This window comes from Chroicocephalus ridibundus, chromosome 2, assembly GCF_963924245.1.
Source record: "Chroicocephalus ridibundus chromosome 2, bChrRid1.1, whole genome shotgun sequence".
In the NCBI taxonomy this organism is placed as follows: domain Eukaryota; kingdom Metazoa; phylum Chordata; class Aves; order Charadriiformes; family Laridae; genus Chroicocephalus; species Chroicocephalus ridibundus.
The window spans coordinates 104,902,267-104,920,364 of NC_086285.1; the positions used below are offsets into that span (position 1 = coordinate 104,902,267).

Consider the following 18,098-nt stretch of genomic DNA (forward strand, 5'->3'; position numbering starts at 1 on the left):
ACAATCTGTAAGCACCAGAATTATATTTTACTTAGTTGTAGAATAAAATGCTGTATTTTCATGTAAACCCTCAAACTGAAAATCTTTTTTGCATATACTTTGCTAATTTACATTTTGCCAATATTTAAAAAAACAAATCAATTCCAAAAATGACAGAAGACTTGGAAAAAAAAAATAAAACACAAAACAGCTACAGGTCTTCTAGTTCTAACCTGTTTGAAGAATTACTGGAATTAAGATACAGATCTAACTAAACTCTTAAAGGCATTTTCACAATATCCCAAGCATAGCTTACCGCTGTAACATGAGATACGTCTGTTGAAGAGCTTGCAGAATTCTGTGGACCACCCATGTGCATCTTGCTGATATGTGTATTTAAACTACCCAAGCTTTTGAAGACACAGCTACATTCTGTACAGTTGTATGTAGGGCCATTCTTCACCTTCAATAAAACAAAACCAAAAAAATTAATTTTCCCTAAATCTACCATCTGAAATTTTATATTTTTCATTATTTATCCACATAAAAAACATACTATGGGGTTACGAGAGCTAACATGGTTTACTTTTCCAAGCTACTGACATCCAGTTATGGAATCAGTCTGGTATCTCTCGGAAGTTAAGTCAACTGTAATCTATGTGCATGACTGTCATCTGCCATTACCACTTCTCAACACTGGAAAGCACCAGAGAGCAAAACAAATGTCATCTGGCAAACGAGGCTTCAGACTTTTTCCCCCCCTTACAATTTCCTACCCTTACGTACTTCGAAACAAAACTGAAATTCAACTTTATCAATTAAGATGTGCCTGAAGATGTAATACCATACATAATACAAATAGAAGTTTGGAAATACAAAGAGAAAAAAAGCAAGTAATTTACTTCACATTTCTGGGTCTCTTCTGTTTATTTTTGCAAACATATCTTTCATAAATTTCCAAGAAAAAATAAAAGTAGAATGAAGGCAACACAGATAAGGCCAAAGACCTACATCATGAACAGCATGAAAAAACCCCAACCAAACACACCAAAAAACCACCACAGTGAAGGGCAGGTAAGTTTAATATGTAATTTGAACACACAGGATGAGAAAGTGATCAGCAGCAACTTGTTTGGGACTTTCAGGCCAAGGGGTTGAGGTAATTAAAGAAGCTAAATTTGCAGATTCCAACCATCCTCACTTCCCCCTCCTCCTCAGTCTATCACACAGCACTAAGAGCCACTGCAGAACTTTCAATATGTAGGGAAAAAGGAAGTCTTCAAAAGAAGACATGCTGTACTGCTTGCAATATAGTATGGAATTTTGTATTTTCTGACATTAGTTTAAACTGATAACAAGACTTTCAGAAAGATGTATAACTAATAAAATACAGGTACAACTAAACTGATATACAAGGTGAGAATCAACCTGTTTCACTATCATCTGTAACATTATTTTGTGACTGTCTCAGGATAAAATGAAGAATTAATAGAGTTCTGCATGCAGTCTTGAAGTAAACACAGCAACAGCAAGAAAAAAAATAATCAACAAATGGTTCAAAGCAATAACTAAAATGTAGGCTCATGGTCACAGAACACAGCATAAGATGTGATCAAGAGGCAACATTTATTTAAAATCTCTTATCCCATAGTCTTTTTTTTTTTTTTTTTTTTTTTTTTTACAGAAAAACAGAGCAACAGAAAATAGTGGAAAATGTTTTTGGCTTGATCCCCAACAATCTTGTAATATTGAAAAAAAGTCAACGTAAATTATGAAATTAATGTTGGTGCACTTTTTTTACGTAGCAAAAGCTATCACATACAGGGAGCTGCAAACAGTGAGGAAGACTTGTCACACAAAGGTATATGAAATGTAAACATATGATTTAATATCATCAAGCATAATACAAGACACTAAGACATATTCTATGACATATCCTAAAAGTAAGAAACTAACACACTAAAAAGATCCTTGGTAAAAAAAAATCCAATAAATAAGATCTGTTGTTGTAATACAAAAATGGCAAACAAGAAAGCAAATTTCAGAGTTAGGGGAAAGAGTGAGAGCAGAGATGATATTCTGCATGCAGGAAAAGGAAAAAAAGCTGCCTCTACCAGTTTATACCTTCCAAATTGAAACTATGTCTCTTTCTATGGGTATTTCCAACCACAAATCACTACAGCCAGCAAGGAAATAACTGAATGAAGTTGCATAGCCAGTGTTGCTCAGAAGATTGTATTACATTATTACAGCAGTACCTTTTGAATCTTAAAAATTGTCTGTCACAGAGAAGAAAAAAAATCAGTATAAAGAGGTCTGAGACAACAATGCTTATTATTTTGTAATTTTCTTCTACCTGTAACTGAAAAAAAACTCTGAAAAAGGCTCCAAGATATATACTTCAAAGATAAATTGCAAATATGCTCTATGATGGAGTTTGTGGGTTGCTGTTTGGCCTTGAAATTTCTCAACATTTTCTGCTTTGCTGTTTTTGGCTTACTTTCATCTGATTCTAGCCCTCGTTCTCGATGACTGACATTGGTACATTTTTTACACCTAAAACCACTAATGATTTATTAATCTGTCAATGTACTGAAAAGACAACGGTAAATGAAGGTTTTGCTAATTATCTTAAGTATACATTTATTCAGATTAAGCGATTTTAGGAAAGCTGAATTCGCAGGTAAAACCAACAAACTAGAATCTATACTACAGCAGCAAATCTATATTGACTGCAGAAAGCATCAGAGAGCACAGGAATAGCAAACAGGACAACTGAAATACCGAAAATGAAATAAGCAGTATATTAGCACCAACCACTTTATGAATAATTGTATTTACCTCTGAATGAACTCTCTGTATGTGTGACTGAAGATTGCCTTTCTGAGAAAAGGCTGCAGGACAAAAGGCACAAGCATGAGGTTTTTCACCAGTGTGCTTGATCATATGGGTCTGCAATGCCCCCTTCTGGTTAAAGGCTTTTCCACATTCACTACATTTAAAAGGTCTTTCACCTGAAATAAAAAAAAAAAAAAAAAGAAAAAAAAGAGGGATGTGGGGTAAGGAGCTTTAAATAAACATTAGTAGTTTGCTGTATCCAAATGAAAAATAAAATACCACATACAGCTATATGTGCACACACACAGATAAAGACAGAAACATACATTATTAGCTGTTTAGACAATGGAATTGTTTACTTTGACCACCAATCTCAACATCTACTTTAATAAAGGTCTAGCTTTGTGAAAAAAATTCATGACCTAACTGATGTTTATCAGTTAAAATGGTTAAAATAAATAAAACCTGCACGAAACAATTATTTAGAACAACTTCCCTCAACTTGTGGTTTGGAAGATCTCAGGAACTGCTACGCAAAACCCCTGGAAGAAAAAGGGGAAAAGAAAAAACAAAACCACATATGCCACTCTTCTACTATTGAAGAAAAATCTAGGCAATGTTGTTACAGGAATGCTCTGTCACTATTTCCCGATTTTGGTGTCCTCAGTGCCGTGCATACATAAGAGTTATTTGTACATTAACAGATTAAGCATGAAAAACTCCCCAGAAATTTAAGTGACAAAACATAATAGAACTGCATTAACATATTACAAACCTACATATTTTTAACACAGAGACATTAAGAACAAAGTTCAGTTTCTTACAACCATGTGTCTTAACTGACTACTGGAAATCTCCACTGCTAACTCTGTATTACTCTTTTTTCTTTTTTGTAGTGAAACAGTTTAGCTGTGGTAACTCCAGGACCTTGAGAACATTTAACACTTTGCCTTTGTACATTTCTATAGCAAAACCACTAGAAGCACGCTGTACATTAATGTCTGCTACACCAGTACAAGCATGCGCTAAACTTTATGCACACTAAAGCAGTTTTAATGAGTATTTTTATATGACTTCTAATTATATAGCTGTAATTACATCTAGTTTAAAATGATTAATTCTTAATTAAATTCACGTTGTGTGAAATAAAAGCAGCTATTTTCTGAAACAGATTACAAGCACATAACTCACATAGTATCAGCTCTGAAGGAATGTGTATTTTCTGTTCTACCACTTAGGGCTTTTGAAGATGCTTTAAGGTCTGCAGGTTTTAACCGTATATTTTTTTAATATAGATTAAAATACAGAACACTCATTCGTATCTCCTTGAAATACGGTGACAAAATTCATACTGGGCTTTCATAAGTAAAAGGTTTAGCTTCCACTAATAGCTGCTGGTAGACACATAGAAGTATTGCTTCAGGTTATGCTTGCCTTTTTAAGTAAATTTCGTTATAAAAACCAAGTCTTAATTCTAGTGTGGAAACGTGGAATTTCTGTATTTCTCAAGCATAACTTAATAAAATACAAATTTGGGAGGGAAAAATGAGGGATTCATTATTATGGGAATTAATAATTGTTATTAATATGGGAATTGAAATCCATGAAACTTAATTCTTTTTTTCCCCAAAGGGTGTAAGTGCTTGAAATTAATAGCTAGGAACAAAAAAGTACTGCAATTAAGACACTAATGTAAAGCTGTACATGTAGCACAGACATGCTCTTTTAACTATTAAAGAGTTTAAGTATTCTAAATTCTTTAAAGCAGAATTCTTCTTTCCTACATATTTTACAGTACCTCAAGCAAGTGGATACCAAGCAGATTGTCTGCAGATTTAAAGTAATGACATACTTCACGAATTAAATGAGTATTCACCAGCTACTTGGAACTTAAAATGACCCACCATTATGTGCAGATTGGGAGATTTTCTGCCTCTGTTTTCCCAATAAACAAATGCCTTTTTACTCTTCAAAAGAGCTATAAATGCTCTTGAACTTTTTGAAGCTTTAGAAAAATGTCCTCAACCAACCATAATCTTGTTTCTTTAATTCTCTCTGGAATAAGCTAAAATAATGTATCAAATAGATATAAAACTCTAAAATAAGAAAGTTAATTTTCAATTACTTTTTTGGGATGTTATTTTGAGGCAACTTTTAAAACAGGTACAAGGGTGACCTCTTGTGTTACTGTTTTACAATTAAATTATAAAGCTTAAAAAGACTCCTAAGAAATCTGAGTCCCACAATGGAATTTTTATTTCTCCCTTGACAAACAAAATCAGTCTTCTACATGGCAACTTGTCACATCACTGCCTGAACAGACTGCTAATACAAACAAGATTGCACTTTTACATAATTTACTACTCTAGTTACATAAAAACTAGACAAACAGCAATTTATTCACAAGGTGGAAAATACATATATATTGCATATCACTGAGGCACCTTCAATGGTTTTGTTTAAAGCCAATCTCAAGCTATATCATGTATGTCTGGTTATAACTATTCTTACAGTCCTCTGTATGCTTCAAAACCTTCTGTATTATTTCATACTTAGCATTTTTCAGTTATTTCAATTGCCTAAGAGTTAAAAAATGCACACATTACAGCAATTTTGCAAAAACCATCTGCTATTCATTCTGCAAAACTGAACAGTCACCTGCTCTTCTTCAAGTATCAAAATTAAAATCTAGGCTTATCACCTTGCAAGTTCACTTTGGACATCCTGAAAATGGCAGTTACAGTAAGTACAGAAAAGATATGGCAGTTACTTTAAATAAATCAATCTAAAAACAAAAGCAAAGCCACCATGTTAGTAGTATTATTAATTTTCACTTATTTGTACTCTATTTGTGACTGTAAATTTTAGAACCCGTTCTCTAGAGTACGTGAGATCTTATTTAGAGTATCTGACTGGCCCTTACCTAGTTTTCCAATCTTAGGGCCCACTGAAACTTTAAGTACCAAACCTGGTATTCTGTAACAAATGAAACCTGCAAAGCACTTAAAACTTCCAGATGTACATCATTAGAAACAGTTATAAAAATTTTTAAAAGCGTATAAATTTCCTAAGCAAAGGAATTATAGAAAGGGTGTTTTAAACCAACATGTAATAGCACCTAATGAACCAGATGTATTAATACTATTTCAAGCTCCAACTGGAAGAAAAGTATTTAGCATTTCACAGATTAATTGAATTTTGTAAAGCGAACGCAAATTAAAATAATTACTTCCACAATCTTACCTGTGTGTATCCTAACATGTCGTGTTAACTGACTCGGCTTCTGGAACGTCTTTCCACAGTGAGGACAGGAATAGGTAAATCCACTTCTGTCAATATTTCTGTTATAAGATCTGGTATTTGATACTCTGTCATTTAAAAAAAAAAAAAAACAAAAAAGGAATTTAAATATAATCCTCTTAACCCTAACACTAAACATTATTTTGAAGAAGCTGATTTTATTCCATCATTTTTTCCATACAGTGTAAATTTGATGACAATGTATCGTATCAGCTGCAACAGTAAAAAAACCAAACTCTTTAACGATACTAAAAGAATAATGTCAATGGAGCATTATTCTGAATGCCTACACAACAGCAAGAATTTTACAGTTATTTCTGTAATAAAATTGATAGTTCTTAGAGGTTCTCTAGTGACATTTTCATTGTAAATTTTGCTAGAAGTATACAGTGACTTCACAACTACTATTTTGGTGGGAACTTTCAACTCTGCAACTTTATTTCTTTCGCCTGAATGCAGCAAGACTTTTCTTTTTAACTATAATAGGAAGATTTCATCAACTAGAGCACAAATGCATTTGCTGAGTCCTAACAAAAACAGGTGAAGAATTTAACAACCCAAATATTCACCACTGCTCCTCAAATACAAATCACAATTTCCACAGAGACATGATAAGAGATGATAGAAACTCCCATAATTAATTTCTCTACAAATAAAGCTGGTTAGTTTAAATGACTGCTGAAAAACAGCAACGTGGAAAAAACCCAACTGATTTTACGCTGGCAAAAAAAAAAATAATAGAAAACCTAGGGAATATTAAAAGACCATTATAACAACACAGCTTAAGAAAGTTAAACCAGAAGGTAGTGTGGTACCTACAGCTCTCCACATTTTCCATAGCGCCTGCGTATTTACACCTATAAAGTAACACAGCTTGGCAGTACTTCTTAAAGCTAACTGAAATTATACAAATTTAAATACCTGGTGTTTTTCCGAACAAATGAAAAATAAGAATTAGCTAATGTGGAACAGATGTGCAAAATACACCACCACCTTGAAACACAGGCTGGTATAACAATATAAAAAAGAGCAGGGAAGTAACAGCCTGTACGTAACACAAGAAATCATTGAACTTCCACTAAAATGATGCATCTTTCTACTCTAAGAGAACATAAACATTCAGTGTATATTTAAAGGAAAGCACATTTTTGCTTACAGTTACTTCAAAGAAATATTACATGTGTTTTTTACTCTTTTTATACTCTTGCTGAGTGAGCGCAGAGTTTGGGTAGCGTATTTTACTTTTACATATTAATTTTATCTATCAAAATTCACTGAAATATCCAGAGTAAAATCAACTGAAGACTGAAAAGCAGAAGAGAGAACAGCACAGTTATTAGAAACTCCTCCTCTTTCCATCTCAGGCCAGATCTAGACCAGCCTGATTGTCAGACTACGCTCTCTGACGAGCAACATCTGTTTCAACTATAGGTGTGGCATTTTAATAAAGGATATAATATCCGTTTTGGAGACAATTGCAAGGACAATCCTTCAAGATCAGACCACCTTCTAAAATTTCCTCATTTAGAGTTATAATGAACATTTTCTTTTTAGTAAAAGGGAGATAATAAATTTAAATTATAATTTCATAATAGCTTTCCATTCAAATATTTCAAACAGAAAATAAACACCTTTTTGGGAAGGAAAAGTGCAACCACTTCATGGAAAAAAAAGGGAACAAAGGCTCTTCATAATTTTAAAACCCAAAAATTTTTTGAAACTTATTTTACAATGAAAAGCAAGAATCAAATAGTAAAATTTTTAACTACTGATGCATGTCTTTGAACTTTATACACAGTCAAACAAGTTAGGTGAAATGTTAACTTTTCATTATTGATCTGAACAATATGAGAGGACTATGTCAAATAATAATAACAAAAAAATCAGAATGTCCACATTTTTCCTTTCAAAATTATTTCTACTGAACCGCAGAAGGTGGAGCGGGATGACTTACACAATTCATTAACCTGGCTCACATACATGGCTTGTACTGGTACTGATAAATACGGTCCATCTCATATAAAGAAGCTCTGAAGCCACAAATAATTTATGTTTATGAAAGTAAAGATAAATTACTGTGGGGTGCTTATATTTAATTTATATCAGAATGTAGCATGCATAGTACTCTATCAAAACTGCAGCCATCTATTACATTCACTCACCTATTCTTTATTTATTCAGCTTAATTTCCACTGATATTCACAATAACAATGGGGTTTTTTGTGTGTGATATCCTATGACTCAATAGAAACATAACCACTTTACCTCAATTTTCAGTTTGCAAATGGAAAGCTACAACAATACTCTTTTAAGCCTTCTAGAACACAGCTGTTAAGATCTCACGACCTCTATCAGTTGCTAATAGAAATAATTGGAAATACCCAATATTTCTCATTTTTAAACATATCTTTTTCCTATTTTTTTTTAATAGAAAGAGAGCAAGGATCAGAAGAGAGATCACCTGTCAAAAACATTAGACTCACTTCTGTTGGTTTAGTTTATACGTTAAGAAAGTTTTTTCTTCTCACTTAATTTTTATCTTCCCAAAAGTGAAGTTCCAACTAGAGAGCTGAGAGACAGAACAAATTTTCCCCGAAAGAATGAACACCATTTATTTGGCCTGGTTTTTCCCTTCATTTTGTCCTTTTTCAGATTTACAAGAATGCACAGCAGGCTGTGGTGAGGACTACTTGCAAAAGACGATTAAAGTGCAAGGAACCACTTCTTTGCAGAATACAAGTATTAGGATTTTTGCAATTACAATAAGTGCTATGTAAAATTAGTATATATTTTTTTCAATGTACTGCCATTAGCCTTTAAAATCACACGTAAACACACTTCAAAAAAATCACTCTGTATCAGAAAAACTTTGCCTGTGTTTACAAATAGCTAACTGATGGAACTATGCCGAGTATGGGTGCCTGAATATGAAAACAGAAAAAAAAAAAAAAAGGCCTTCAGAAACAACCACCTACTTTAGCAAGGTTTTAAAAAATAAACGCCACTTCGTAACAGCATACTAAAGAAAAGAAATTCTCTACATAGATCATGGTACTTTGCTCACTGGCAATGCTACTCTTGCTTCCCCCAGCTATCACCATATAAGTAACATCTGCTCATTTTGTTACAGTCCCGTGATTGTTACCTTATTTTATAGTGAGTTTTCATATGCTCCTTTAGCTGTGAGGAAGTTTCAAATTCCTTTTTGCAAGACTTGCAGATGTGGATCCTACTGCCTGCCAATTCTTGACGATGTTCTTCCATGTGTATGGACAGCTGACTCTGTAAAGTAAATTCATCTCCACATTCTGAACAGATAAGATTCTGAAAGAGATAATAGAGACTGATTTTTTTAAAAAATTCCCAAACAGCAATACAAGCTTCGCTCAAATAGATGAATGTATCCTTCTATGGACATTGGCAGCTGGAAGCAAACAGCAATAAAAGTAGACAAGCAAACAAAAGTTTATGAGACCCATAACGAATCATGAACAACAATCACTGCAAGCTTATGGTAATATTTATATTTTAAGAAACTCCACTGAAACTGAATTCTGTAAGAGTTCTGAAAAACAAGCAGTTCAGTACCATCCTCACCACCACTCCCTATTTTCTTGGTAGGCTAGTTCAAGATACACACAGAAACCTACCTCAGTGCCACTACACTATGGTATACACAAACAGTTGTAAACAAAAAAGTTACTCTCCAACCAGAAATATCTTAACTGTAAATTATAGGATTTTACAATTTTACTGGTTAAAATGACACAAATTGTCACTTTTTAACACTAATCCCACCACAGTTACTACTGACTTTTCTTAAGCTATCTTCACAGAAAAGACAACAGGAAATAAACAGGACACATGTTTTTGACAGGTATCACTTCAACTCATTAATTTCAGAGAAGTGTTAAACATACCACTTTCCAGTTACATTAGTATTCCATGTCATTTAGAACGGAAATCATACTTGTAACAATTAATGCAAAAGCACTGCCATTTCTCTGAAATTCAGAAGAATCAAAGTCAAATATTGTTTCAATGAAAACTAAAAGCTCTGCATTTATTTGACTTGATTTTGCTTTTCAAAACCATAATTTCATTTCTCAGTGTATCTTTATTCTACAGAATCTAAGCAGACAGTTAAGATTAAGTGTGTAAAAATATTCACCATCTCTTTGGCAATACATCTGTTACATTTTCCTTACTGGTGCGTGTAAGTAACTTCAGATAGTTTTCTTCTCGGTTTGTTTTTCAATAATTGTAATTATCACTGCAAATGGAAATGCTTTTTATCCTCCCTCCCTTTTTTTTCCTCCTTGAATGATCAACAAGGGGAAAAAAAAACAACCAGTGTTCATTTAAATAACAGCATCAACAAGAATGTTTTAAACAAGAGGAACAAAGATATGAAGTGCTATTTTTAAAATGCTTTGACAATAAATTTGTTCCTTAAGTCTGAAAAAACAAGAATTCTGCAATATTGCCAGATGTTTCCACACAAAAACTTAAAAATCTTTAAAAGTCATTTAATGAAATACTACCTCAAAAATGACTTGCTTAATCTAACCTACAGATCATTATTACTGGCCTCACATTATAGCGTGGGACAATAAATAAATACATATATATTACTTTCTTTTCCAGGATCTACATTCAAATCTGAGTAAAAATACTTCTGGTTTTGACTGGGATAGAGTTAACTTTCTTACTAGCAGCTGGTATAGTGCTGTTTTGGATTTAGGATGAGAATAATGTTGATAACACTGAAAGTTTTTAGTTGCTGCTACACAGTCAAGGCCTTTTCTGCTCCTCACACCACCTCACCAGTGAGGAGGCTGAGGGGGCACAAGAAGTTGTTAAGAGACACAGTTGGGACAGCTGACCAAAAGGGTATTCTATACCATATAACGTCATGCTCAGCATATAAAGCTGGGGGAAGAAGGAAGAGGGGGGTGTTCAGAGTGATGTCTTCCCAAGTAACCATTACACATGATGGAGCCCTACTTTCCTGGAGATGGCTGAACACCTGCCTGCCCATGGGAAGCACTCAATGAATTCCTTCTGCTTTGCTTGTGTGTGCAGCTTTTGCTTTACCTATTAAACTGTCTTTATCTCAACTCACGAGTTTTGTCACTTTTACTATTCCAATTCTCTCCCCCATCCCACTGGGGGTAGAATAAGCAAACAGCTGTGTGGTCCTACTTGCTGGCTAGGGTTAAGCCACAACAACTTCTTATTGAAAAATATTGTTCTTATACAACAAGTTTGGCTTACTGCGATCTCTTTGTACAAGTGGGGAAAAATTACATGAAGAAAAGCTTATAATGCATACTATATCAAGCCCATGGTCCCCAAAATTGAGAATTTGTCAATCATGTCTCAGCATTTTTCAGACACAGATTATCTATGCCTTTAAGTTGCTTCTACACATATTCTATTAAGCAACTTCCACAAACAAAAAAGTAGCCTAAGTATTTGACACAACAGATGTCTATGGATTTTTATTCATTACTGTAGAATTTGCTGTAGGAAAGCAAGGATATGATAAAATAGAAAAACTGTACAAGAAAACAGCAATATATCAACCCCAATAGTCTCTCTCTGGAACAGGCAGTACCAGATTCATTTTTTCGCCCCTCAAGCCAACAAAACATCCACCACCACACACAAAACAAGTAACTGCACATTGTTAACCTCACTATGGTTAAATCCACCTCTTAACATTAAACAAAAGGGGCTGCTCATACACTGCTAGATAATACTTAAAATTCCCAAACTCAGAAATAATTTTGGAAAGTTTTACTCATCTAATTCTGCCTGTATTAACTATCTTTATTTATCAGATGCAATATCTGAAAGAACACTTTGGAACTCATGATCTTCACCTGTTTAGTATCAATGACTCCTACCATCTGTAAAAGAAGATTTTCATTTGCACTTTTTCAAAAGACAATTGCTCCCAAGTTATGAGACAGGACAAATCACATACAGTGAACATTTAAAAACAAACAAAAAAATAAAACACAAAATAAACCAGGATTTTTTAGCTCTAATTTTTACTCTATATCCACCAAATATCTGTTTTAACTTTTTCAACATATTAAGTTTTTCCTAAAGTCAAAGAAAACCTCATCCTCATGGAGAAAGAAGATATATTAGCAGTTTTAATGCTATAAACTAGACTTTTTCTGTTTGTATTTAGCATTCCTCACGAGCATGAGTCTCAGCGGCTCAAAAAGTACCACTGTCCATTTCCACTGAGGAAATGGACAAAAACAGGAGTCCTCTACAAGGTCAGGCATATTTGCGCAAGGTATATCCTTTATGACTACGTAGAAGAAAACTACCTTTCGTGATGAATTTTGAACATGAGTTTTTTCCATTACACCAGTTTACCACACACAAATCACTAAAGAACACAAGGACAAAAGTTAGTTTCTTACAAAATAGTTTTAAATAGCCCAGAAAATTCCTTCTGGAACCTCTCACAGGAGCAATCAATCATGAAAATCTGCGTTTCCATACAGACTGATATGCTCTCCCAAACCTAACTGGAAACCTCAAGAAGCTAATCTGTGTCCCTCAGGGGTCCATATTGGGACCAGTACTGTTTAATATCTTCATCAATGACATAGACCATGGGATCTATGATTCTAATCACACTGGCTTCTTGTTACTGCTCTTCTGCACTCATCTGGAGATAAAGCTGGCTGATGCAGCACAAAGCGAGACTAAAGTTACCCAAACCTCAGCTTTGCGCAGTAGCGCAACTGCTACCTATGAGTGAGTTATGTATCTTTGCTCTGTTTTCGAATTTTTCAGCCTTTTTAACAGGAAGAGTGAGAAAGTGATAGCAAACAGCAGTGAGATGTACTCCCCTGGTAACTTAACTTCTTATCCTGCACACTATGAAAAACTCCTGAATGACAGCTAGTGCCATTGTCAAGACCCTCTGCTTCAAGTTCAAATTCCAGCTGTCCTACAGGCCAATGCATAACTATCGGGAAAGCCATTCTTGCAATTCTCTATGAGTTTATTATTATTTCATCTTTTATCACAGAATTACACAGCATTACAAGAATATATTCATTAGCAATTGAAAGGTGTTCATATAATTTTTAAGCTGCAGATTGAATTCTAAATTGAAAGGCATCACGCAACCTATTATTCTGACATCTGCACCAAGTATCAAAATCAGAGCAGCTGAAGTGGATGAAAAATCACTTAGTGATACAAATGAATACTAAAAAAAAAAATCACTCTTAGGCATCTTTCTTGATGCTCAGTTTCCTTATTCTGATGTTTTTAGCAACTCATAAATCAAGTTTCCTCAACAAATACCCATTAAGCTATGTATCATTATAGATACACTAACATACACTAAAATTGTACTCAAGTCCTCTCATTTTAACTCAGCTGTGTACATGACAAAACGTGAACTGATAACAAGATTAAAGAAGGAATACATTCTCTACAGATGGCATTCTCTGCCTGCTTCAGGGAAAAATGCAAACAGGCCTATCATCCCAAACCTGCTAGTAAGAACTGCTGTAAGCTGTCTGCAGTTGGTATGGAGAAACATGCTATTATTATGTTTATGATTAGAAGTCTGGCGATAAAAGTAGATACTTGACTCAGACCCAAATCTCCAACGCAAAGTGCAATTTTAAAAGGCCTTCACAGGAGGAAGAGGTAATTACATGATTGAGAACTTGGTATTCTGGGCAGTACAATTAACTCTGGCAACTGCAGTAACACAGTAATGACTACGAAGTGTGCAGAATATTACTAGGCATTAACTGTTTGCTAAGAATTTAACCAATGCCTTATAAAAATGGAAAATGAAATCATGAGAGGGGAAGGAACAAGTCGTCTCAAGCAAAATAACCACTCAATACAGGAGTGGGAGTACTAGATAAGGGAAGAGCTTCATCATGCAAGAAACAGATGGAGAGAGCGCCTCATCATGACATCTGCCATGAAAGATGATCACTCAGACTACTACATGTGGGCTTATCAATGCACATGAAATCACAGAAATTGCTTCAAAATAGAAGTATTTGTAAATAACTAATCAGTTAATATTCATATATGATATGGTATCTATCAAACATGCATAGATTCTCTTTGTTATTAAAGACAGGTTAGGAACACTTGCTTGAATCCAGTATATTAATTTCTCCTACTATTATTAAAACAGACTCCCCATTAAAAGTCTTATCTTTCTTCTGAATGAGACCATTTATTCAATCCACCAATCTAAAGCATATAGTTAAGGGATTAAGTAGAACCATTATGACATGTGTTTTCAAAACTTAAATTATGAGGTTTAATGAATTACCTCTTCTTTCTCATGTAGCATTATATGAGCTTTCAGACTGGCTACTCTGGAGAATTTCTTGTTGCACACAGGACACGTAGGATCTTCACCATTATGAGTACATTTATGAAGTGTCAAGTTGAATTCAACATTGAATGACATTGGACACTGGTCACATCGGTGGGGCTGTTTGTTAAAACCACAAAAATAAAGACAAAATTCAATCTTCCCGTAAGTTACATACAGCCTAGGTGACACATATGACCATACAACTCAAAATGTTTTAAATAAAAAAGCATATTTCAAGTACCTATATATGATATTGATCCTTAATAACATCAGTCAATTATTTTCTCTTCTTTGCATCTCTCTATTGAAAATGCAAATACAGCATTTCAAGAGTGTATGAGGAAAGGTGGTTGAGGAACTAAAGAAAGCAGAGACTCAAAACTGAGGCTGTCTGAGGAAAGTGAAGTTATCAGGAGAGAAGAATGAGCAAGAGATGGAAATAAGTTTTCCTACTTCAATGGAAAATGTGAACTCTCCTTAAGCAAAATTAATAATCGAACCAGCAAAGAGCTTAGTTTATGCTAGGATTGACTGTTCTTCAGTCGGTGTCTGCATAATCAGTTTTCATTCTTTAAGAGCACCTTCACTTTCAGATACACAAGCTCTTACAAAAGTGTGCAATGGCATGGTTTTAAAAACATCAACTTCCGTTTTTTAGATACCAATTTACAACATTGAAACTTGTGTAAGTAGTTCTTTTTATACACGAATTATCATCTCAAAGTCCTACATTTTGTAAAAATTCATCTGTACCTACAGCTACCTCAAACAGTAATAAAATTATTTTTCCATCACTTGTAAAGCATTTTTAGCTTTGTGAAATAGAAAGCAAGGAACAGAGATGAAATGCTTCAGGTTACAGACAAAACCTGTGACAAAAAGCTTCATTTAAAGTCAGTCCAGTCTTAATCACATACCTGTGATTAAGATTTTTTTCATTCTTTCCCAAATTTGATTTGTAAGCAGCTCAAGTGATGACATTAACCTACTAATACACACATACTAGATTAGGTCGCTTGACATTACTGGAAACAGCTATAAAACAGTAGTGGGGGTCCAGTTAATCAATATAAGCATTATTTTCTTTTTATTGCTCGTGGGTAGAATCAGTTTGCAAATTTGATTAAAAGAAACCCATACATTTTTCTCATCTACCTGAATATGGGTAGACAATGGCTGAAATTAAAAATTACTGAGCTGGAAACAACAATCTAATTAAAGGGCATCAAAATAAGGTCCTGTCTCAAAGGAAAAGAGGGAAAATGAAAGAGAAACTTCATAAAACTCTGAGGGTCCCCAAGTAGTAATTATTAGTGAGGTCATTAAAAAAACCTGAAAATTATTTCTTTTTTTAGCTTTACTTGTCAGTATGTGAAAATATCAACATACATGGGTATTTTCTAAGTTTTTATCTACCAAAATTCGTACCTTGTCATTTTGCTCATGATCCCTCATATGGCGCTGGAACCGGGTCTCTTTTGGAAAAGAGAGCAAACAGATCTCACACTTATGGAAGTTAGGTACTTGGTAGGGAAAATTACTGTTCTCTCTATTCGGTGTCAGAACATCATCTACAAAACAAGCATCGAAACATTTGTATGAAGTCACATTTCATTTATAATTTATTATAAACCCCAGAATTCTTTGGAGCAGAAACTATCCAAACTCCTGTAACATTCTGACATATATAAGACTTCAAATTCACTGGGTCTCACAAGTCTCAGGCATAAATGTTACTGCTTCCATTGACATAGGATCAAAGGAATATGCATCCCTCTCACTGCCAGTCGTTAAGGAGAAAAATGATCACCTTATACTATTAATTTGACGTCAATTCTTCCTGTGCTTCATAAACACCCATGAAGTCTGCAACAAAGTAAAATGCTCCTAAATACCTGAGTAAAATACTGCCAGGGTTTACTTTTAATAATATTACATCATGTGTTTCAAAAAAAATTTTTAATACAACATAGTCAGCAGTTCAGACTACACAGGTTTTATGCCCTTCTCCACTCTTTTCTCTCTCTTTTTTTTTTCTTTAAGAAAAATTTAGGCATCTTTTCTTTCTTTTACTTCCGGCAATGTCAAACCTTCATTAGTTACCTTTACAGCTGTAAAACCAACACCAATGTTTCAAATAGCTGAGAGATGCAATAAACTGCCAGTTAAACTGTGTACACACAAATTCAATGGAGAAAAAAATGATTATGTTTTTAACAGACACAGTCTAACCTCACAGTTTCCTTGTTTTGAATTCCCACAGTCACATAGCTTTTGATATACAAGTTGCAAGCTTCTATATCCTCTTGCTTAAATGGTGAAATCAGTCCTATTAATATTTTCCTTATATCTTAAATATCCAAATAAGTTAAACGCATACTACACTTGAGAAGATTCTGTATTACTAAGGAAGTTATCTCAATTTAAGAAAAACTTTGAGAAAAGCAATGGGCAGGAGGAGTTAAAATATGTAAGATCATTCAAAGCAGTATTAATAAAACAAAAACAAAAATCAATTGACTCATGTTGCAGATTAGGGACACTAAAAAGAGAAAAAGCCCATAGAATTCAGTTTCAAACACTGACACAATTCAACGAAGTCCATTAACAACAGAATGCAACAAGATGCAAAAAAAAAAAGGGAACTTTGATTTTATTATCTAGACACACAAGGCCTGATGTTTCCCTTTAAGAAAGGCAGTACTTTTCATCATGTATGTAAGAATACGGCATAGGAAGTAACAGCACAACTAAAAGTTTACAGCAGCCTGTTTACATTTCCTCAGAGGAAATCAAAGATTATGATTCATAGAGTATTGCTGCTCAGTACTGCACCTACCTCGAAGTCCTGTCTCATTCCAGAAAAAAAAAAATAATTAAATCAGTACATTGAATCCTGACCACTTTTTCTTCCTGCTAAATTTCTCACAGACAAACTCAAAAAGCTTGTAGTTGAGGAAGCTCTAGGAAACATTTCAGCGCAAGATATTTTGGGCAAGAAATCACAACTAAACAATGTCCTGGGGACTTATACTTCCCATTTCTGGACTAAGTCACACAACTGACCTTTGCTTCGCAAAGTTTAGTTCTGCATCCTTCTGTTGGAAATAAATAATTTGCTTTGTACCACAAATCTTTAACATGTATAAACTTAAACCTACTGCATCCTTTAAAGAATTCTCAGCTGCAAATTCATAGTATATGCAAACCCTATCAATAACAGGTGTCCTTTCCATCCTTGAAACAGTCACAGTCCGTGAAAAGCTGAAAAGCACAGCTTTAAATACAAGACACTGTCCTTTACATGTCCTTGTGATAAATATAACTCAGTAGAATTAAAAGGCAAAAAATCAGTTTATGTAAATATTGGTATTACAAGAAAAGGAGAGATAAATGAAGAATCTACTCCGATACTTGGAGTACATGAAGACTTAATGCAAGAAGCTTTCCTTTCCCCTAGAAAAAGGGGTAATTGTTCAACCCCATGAAGGCCTGACCTCCCAGTTTAAACTGACAACTGAAAAATGATCCAATCCATGACTTTAGAAAGGCCTTTAAACCTTCTCCATAAACCGAAGAGATTATTATC

At 34.1% G+C, this 18,098-nt stretch overlaps 1 protein-coding gene across 10 annotated transcripts in view; it reads right to left on the reverse strand.

Annotated features, from left to right (window-relative positions):
* The window catches only part of ZNF236 (zinc finger protein 236), an 80,583-nt gene that overhangs the window by 51,460 nt on the left and 11,025 nt on the right, over positions 1–18,098 (reverse strand). For 5 of the 10 annotated variants that reach the window (XM_063326406.1, XM_063326410.1, XM_063326405.1 and 2 more), the window contains exons 2-7: positions 15,938–16,080; positions 14,462–14,626; positions 9,263–9,441; positions 6,061–6,185; positions 2,821–2,993; positions 296–442 (exon numbers count right to left, since the gene is read on the reverse strand). In XM_063326406.1, coding sequence (XP_063182476.1) covers positions 296–442; positions 2,821–2,993; positions 6,061–6,185; positions 9,263–9,441; positions 14,462–14,626; positions 15,938–15,964 — 816 coding nt within the window. In that variant the 5' untranslated portion in view covers positions 15,965–16,080. Of the gene's footprint in view, positions 1–295; positions 443–2,820; positions 2,994–6,060; positions 6,186–9,262; positions 9,442–14,461; positions 14,627–15,937; positions 16,081–16,319; positions 16,523–18,098 lie in introns of those variants that run through there. The other 5 variants (XR_010069986.1, XM_063326413.1, XM_063326408.1 and 2 more) reach the window with 3 other exon arrangements.